The sequence below is a fragment of the Myotis brandtii genome, unplaced genomic scaffold, assembly GCF_000412655.1.
Source record: "Myotis brandtii unplaced genomic scaffold, ASM41265v1 scaffold131, whole genome shotgun sequence".
In the NCBI taxonomy this organism is placed as follows: Eukaryota; Metazoa; Chordata; class Mammalia; order Chiroptera; family Vespertilionidae; genus Myotis; species Myotis brandtii.
This window is the reverse complement of record NW_005354632.1, coordinates 2001499-2007498: the sequence shown is the minus strand read 5'-3', so window position 1 is coordinate 2007498 and position 6000 is coordinate 2001499. Positions and strand designations below refer to the sequence as shown.

General features: G+C 37.6%; 1 protein-coding gene across 1 annotated transcript in view; it reads right to left on the bottom strand.

Annotated features, from left to right (window-relative positions):
• TRIM33 (tripartite motif containing 33) overlaps nucleotides 1-6000 on the bottom strand; it is a 40860-nt gene that overhangs the window by 3224 nt on the left and 31636 nt on the right. The window contains exons 14-16 of the mRNA XM_014534663.1: nucleotides 5334-5683; nucleotides 2959-3082; nucleotides 1229-1303 (exon numbers count right to left, since the gene is read on the bottom strand). Of these exons, the coding sequence (XP_014390149.1) occupies nucleotides 1229-1303; nucleotides 2959-3082; nucleotides 5334-5683 (549 nt within the window). The remainder of the gene's footprint in view (nucleotides 1-1228; nucleotides 1304-2958; nucleotides 3083-5333; nucleotides 5684-6000) is intronic.

The following is a 6000-nucleotide window of genomic DNA, read 5'->3' as shown; positions in this document are numbered from 1 at the left end:
GCAGTGGTTCTCAACCTTCCTCATGCCGCGACCCTTTAATACAGTTCCTCATGTTGTGGTGACCCCCAACCATAAACTTATTTTTGTTGCTACTTCATAACTGTAATTTTGCTACTGTTATGAATCGTAATGTAAATATCTGATATGCAGGATGTATTTTCATTGTTACAAATTGAACATAATTAAAGCATAGTGATTAATCACAAAAACAATATGTAATTATATACGTGTTTTCCGATGGTCTTAGGAGACCCCTGTGAAAGGGTCATTCGACCCCCAAAGGGGTCGCGACCCACAGGTTGAGAACTGCTGGTCTAGACCTTCTGTGCTGTAAAATTCATTTCTGAAGCTATTCACTACACAAGTCTACTATTCAATATTGTATAGCACATCTGGTATTCAGTAACATCTTAATTCAACAAATGTTGGCTAACAAATAAAAGATGTATAGCATAGTCTCAGACCATTTATGATGCTCTAAGCACCTCTTATATTCCTTTTGCTATGGGACTTCGGAGGCAATGTTTATTCCTTACTAAAGTCCCCTTTAAGTTAAACAAAGAATATGACTTGCAAAATTTTCCCAATCTTTTCTTAATCTTGACTTTTCATAAAAGAGGGTTTATAAAGGCAGAGCCAGTATAAAAGATTAAATTTTACACGTTTATTCAAATACATAGATTGTTTTCTCCCCAGCCTACAGAACCTAGAATCGTAGAACTAGAATATTAGAAATAATTTAGTCCAATACTCCCACTGCACAGTTTAAAGAGTAAAGGCAAGAATATATGTAATTTTCCCAGTTATAAGGATGGCTAATGGCAGAACTGAGAGAAGTTGCCTTCTGACTCCTAGGTTCAAGGTTATTCCATTATACCTATTACCCCTTACCTTAAAGGTAACAGAGGACATGGAAATTAAATTCACTACGTTTCCATCAGAGCAACAAAATCTTTAAAAACAAACTCCAATTTTAACTAGTGGACCTCATATCCACTTGGCCCTACTAAAATTTCTGATAAGAAATATTTAAAATGCTACTAGGTATGATGCTAAAACATTTACACAGGTTACCATAGACTATATATCCCTTGAAAGAACCCAATGAGGGAAGAAATAATATTAGAAAAGAAAACTTGAGCCTTGGAGAGGTTGAGGAGAGTCTTCAAGAAGCTGGAGTTTTAACAGAGGAGTCTTCACCAGGGTGGTACTAAGGAAAACAACTCACCGAAGCAGGAACTGGCTCCTGGAATTCAATACTTAACTCATGACAATAGAGGTAAAGCAGAAGACGTTCACATTTCTGGCCAAAAAAAAAAAAAAAAGATAAGAAAACCCTTAAGTTTTTTTTGCCTAATAAGATCTTCTTGAGAATAAGGAGTTTATCATTATAAAGTACTAGAGGTCCAGTGCAGAAGATTCGTGCACTCGGGGAGGTCCCTCAGCCCGGCCTGCGCCCTCTCGCCGTCGGGAGCCCTCGAAGGGAGCGGGCCTAAACCGTAATCCTTAGTGTGAGGTGGAGGCGGGAGAGGCTCCCGCCACCACTGAGCTCACCAGCTGTGAGCCAGGCTTCTGGGCTTCTGGCTGAGTGACACTCCCCCTGTGGAAGTGCACTGACCACCAGGGGGCAGCTCTTGTATTGAGCGTCTGCCCCCTGGTGGTCAGTGCGCATCATGTCATAGTGACCGGTCATTCAGCCGTTCAATCGATTTGCACATTACCCGTTTATTATATAGTATTACTACTACTAGCTCTCCAACTAAACATACACCCAAAGAAAACCGCTTCGTTTCCCGTTTAGTTTTGAAACTATCTTCTGTTCTACTTTAAATGCACTTATCAAAGACAGAGTGCTTTTGTTCTTATCTGATAACAAAGGTAATTTATCTACTATTAATGCAACTATTTATACACATGTAAGGAGTCAGAAAAGCAACATATAGCATTTTGTACAATAATTTATAGATTACCTAATAATCTATAAATTATTGCTGTTGCTACTCGTGTTGTAATCCCCTGTGGCAGGCCAGACATGTTTTTAATTCCTTTCTTGAAATTATTCCACTCAGGTTCAAAATTAAATAAAAACTATCTCAACCCAACTCTAGAATATTTTTAAAAAATCAGAAATAAACTGAAATGCATTTTACCTTTAGTTTTCATTTGCTTAAATTTCTTTTAAGTTTGTACATTCTAAACACATACCTTCTCTTCATAGATAGTGGAGGGGGGATTTTGTGAGGTATATACATCAGATTAGAGCCAAACATAATTAACCACAGAACTATGTGAAAGGTATTTTTCTATGAAGATCAGACTATGGACTACATGAGCAGAAATCCGACTGACGTGAGGAAGAGGATTTTGATTCCATTTTTAATACAATGAGAAGCTGTTCAAGGATGTTAAGCAAGGGAGTGATAGCCCTGTTTACATTTTTAAAAAGAACGTTATGAACAGTACAGAAAATGGACTGTAAGGGGGCAGGAGTAGAACCAGGGAGTCCAGTGAAGAGACTATTACAGTAGTGCAGATGACAGGCTATGATGGCTAGCTCATAAAGTAATCATTAGGGGAAGTAAGAACATAGTATTATAAAGTCACTCCTGATTCTTTTATTTCTCTCAGATTTCTGGCTTGAGCAACAGAGATAATGGTAATATACTGGGGGAGAAGTACAGTTTTTATGTTGTTATTTGCTTATTTATTGCTTCTGCTTTTTGAAGAAGAGAATTAAAAATGAAGATTTTGTTTGAGGCATGGTCAGTATGAGAAAACTGGATATAAGAGTCTAAAGCTGAGGGCTAGAGATAAAGATTTCAGAAGTCATCAATATATCATCAGATGGAAAGATTAAAAAATGAAAGTGTATCAGGTTACATGTATATCACACTTAAAAAATGTAGAGCCAGACAACTACAGAATCCCTAATAGTACATCAACTGATTTCACACTTACCCTTTGGTCCACAGGGCTTAATCCCTGTGCAGTTTTCCCCTTCTTACTATGTTGCAAATTGTCGCAATCATATTCAACTTCTGGTTTCCCAATATCTCTGCAAAATGTGCATATCCAGTCCCCACTAAAGAGGAAAACAGACAATCAGTCCATATAATGACAACAAAACCCACTCTAGGGAAGCTAATTCCCTAGAGGTTAAGACTCTAATTTGTTTGTTTTCTCTCGTTTCTATTTTTTTTTTCATAAAGTGAAATTGTATGATAAAACTTTCCCCAAATTTTCCCAGTCACTCTTCAATTGATTACCTTCTGGAAAGCAATATAAAACCAGTATCTTGGCATTCAATAGGTCTTCTCATAGTACAAAGCTGATGAGCAGTATGCAGCGTTAAGACCAATTCTCAGATACCAGTAATCACAATGATCCCGTATTAACAAACAAGAAAAGAGTACAGGACATGGAATTCCTCAGGTGTCCTGTGCTGTTTTGGCATGTATTAAACATGCCAAAAATAAAACAACTATTTGTTCATAGCCAGTCAAAAGCCTAGACTCACATGCATACACACACGCATATGAACACACACATATACACACACACCCTTACAATTACAAGCACATGCACATATACACCTTAGCTTTCAAATCTGCTCAGTCTATCAAACCATAAACTCCAATGAGTCACGCATATTCACTCTCCTCATCCCTTACACACATGCACAAAGTCTACATCTCAAGACTGTACTGCTGTGTGCCAACAGCTTCGATTCCTCCCGAAGCCTCTGCCTTTGAGAGAAGGCATTCAGCGGCAAAATTCTAATGTTCCAGCAGATGTTACTATTCAAAGACAAGAAAAATATGAAAAGCCTTAATTTCAAGACCAAAACGCCAATACTTTTCTAAAAGAGTAAAGAAAAAGAAGGCCCTTATGGCATCTCTGGCAAATGACTATGCCTCCTAAGATTTAGGTAAGAATACAATTCTTCAGAAAAATATTCTGACAGTTTTTTATATCCACCAGTGTTCTAAGCCAAAAGGTTGAATTTTTCACATTCAACTATAATCACTGTTTCTCAGAAATCTGAGAGGACATGTAAGCTTGTTATGTATAGACAGGAAAGGTGAGTTTCCCCAAGAACACCGGTTTACTTTCCTTTAAAAGAAACCCAGGGTAAGGGTTGGGGAAGAGGAAAGACAGAAAGAAGTATGACTCAACTTATGATCTCTGAAATCAACTGAAGTTGAAACTGTGTGAACATAAAATGTTAAAGAAGAAAAAGAGCTCTTCTAAAACCAACTACCACTTGTAGATGTAGACGATCCCTAAAAATCTGTGAGCAGCCCAAAGTAATCAAGTTAATTAGTTCCCTACAGAGTTATAGCTAGACTACTTTGTAACCCGCCCAGCACATCTATTCCATTGCATTAACTGGCCTCGCAGCTTGCCTTGGGTGCTCAATGACAGCTGTTTTATTACTTGAAACTAGATTTAGCCAACATGGGGTCCAAGGACAATGCTCTTAATTTTATCCCCAAATTATTTACTTTTAAATAAGTAATTCAGTAATTGTCTATTCAAAGTTAATGACTAAAAGACATTTCACCTAGATCCAAAGAAAAGCCTGAGAAGTCTGCACACAGTGCTTCAGGCAGGCAGAACCAATTAACTACTTCCAGTGGTCAAGAGAAAGCTGTTTCTAAAAAAATTCACAACACTGAAGGTGTTTTTACAAGGAGTTTTTTTCTTTAAAATGTCTTCTGAGAGCTTTCAGACATTAAAAAAGTTTGGGTAAAATTTAATATAGTTGTCATAAAACTAAATAGCATTCAGAAATAAAATAATTGTAGAACCTATTAAAATTTATGGCAATAGCCCGGCTGATTTGGCTCAGTGAATTGAGCATCATCCCATGCACCAAGAGGTCACTGGTTCGATCCCCAGTCAGGGCACATGCCTGGGATGCAGGCTCGATCCTCAGTAGGGGGCGTCAGGAGGTAGCTGATTGATGTTTCTCTCTCCCTCTCAAATTAATAAAAACATGTTTTTTTTTTTTAATGATGGCAATAGATTTAAAAAATTAACTTGAAGAGGAAATCTGCCCTTGCCCCTTATAATTAAGAGTTTTATCTAATTTGTTTACATTAAATATAAACTGAAGGCCAGGAAATAATCTACACTTTATCATTAATGCGGCAGCACTTACATCTTGGACAGTTTATTGTTCAACTATTAGTTTCTCTAGAAGGTAATACCAAAGGAACAACAGGCCCGTTTTACTATATATGCAATGGTTAAGAAGGCCCTAACTTTCTGGTGGGTTTGTTTGTTTATAAAAGTAAACATCATCAAAAAATCAATTATTTCACTGGTACCTTGGAAAGCTAAGAAGTGTTGGAACATGACAAGTTAGATGAAAGACCTTTGGACATTTTTCACAGCACAAGAGATCCCCTCCATTTTGGCAGACAGCACACCAATCTTCATTTGGGTCATCATCTTTGCTGTTGCCATCTCCTCCCATCCTTGCCGACCTGTGCATGAGGCTTCGAATTGAAGACTTTCCATTAACAAGGCTGCTGAGCCCAGACTGTTTGCAGCTCTCATTCGTATCTGTAGGCTCGGTTTTCACATGGTTTTCCACTCCTGGTAATGCATCCAACTCACTCTCTAGATGCAGGTTGGTTGAGAGAGGTGGTGTCAAACTACTCTCAGGACTGCTCAACTAAAACAAAACAAGGACAACCTCTTGAAGAATCATTTAATCCATTATTGTTAGCTGTGTGTGTGTGTAACCTTATGTTAACATGTATACAGATATACTGACCTAACTTAAAATTACTTTGGAAATCATATTAGTGACATAAAGGAATGAAATTAACCCCAAATTTATTTAGGCATGTTAATTTGTGATTTTAGGGAGCAGTCTCCGAAATATTGGTTCACTCAGATAGTAAGGAAATTAATTTAACAGCTAAGCACACTGACTGGGAAGTGAGCATAGGGTTATACTTTTCCTAAAGAGAGTTGACGTTGGTGTGT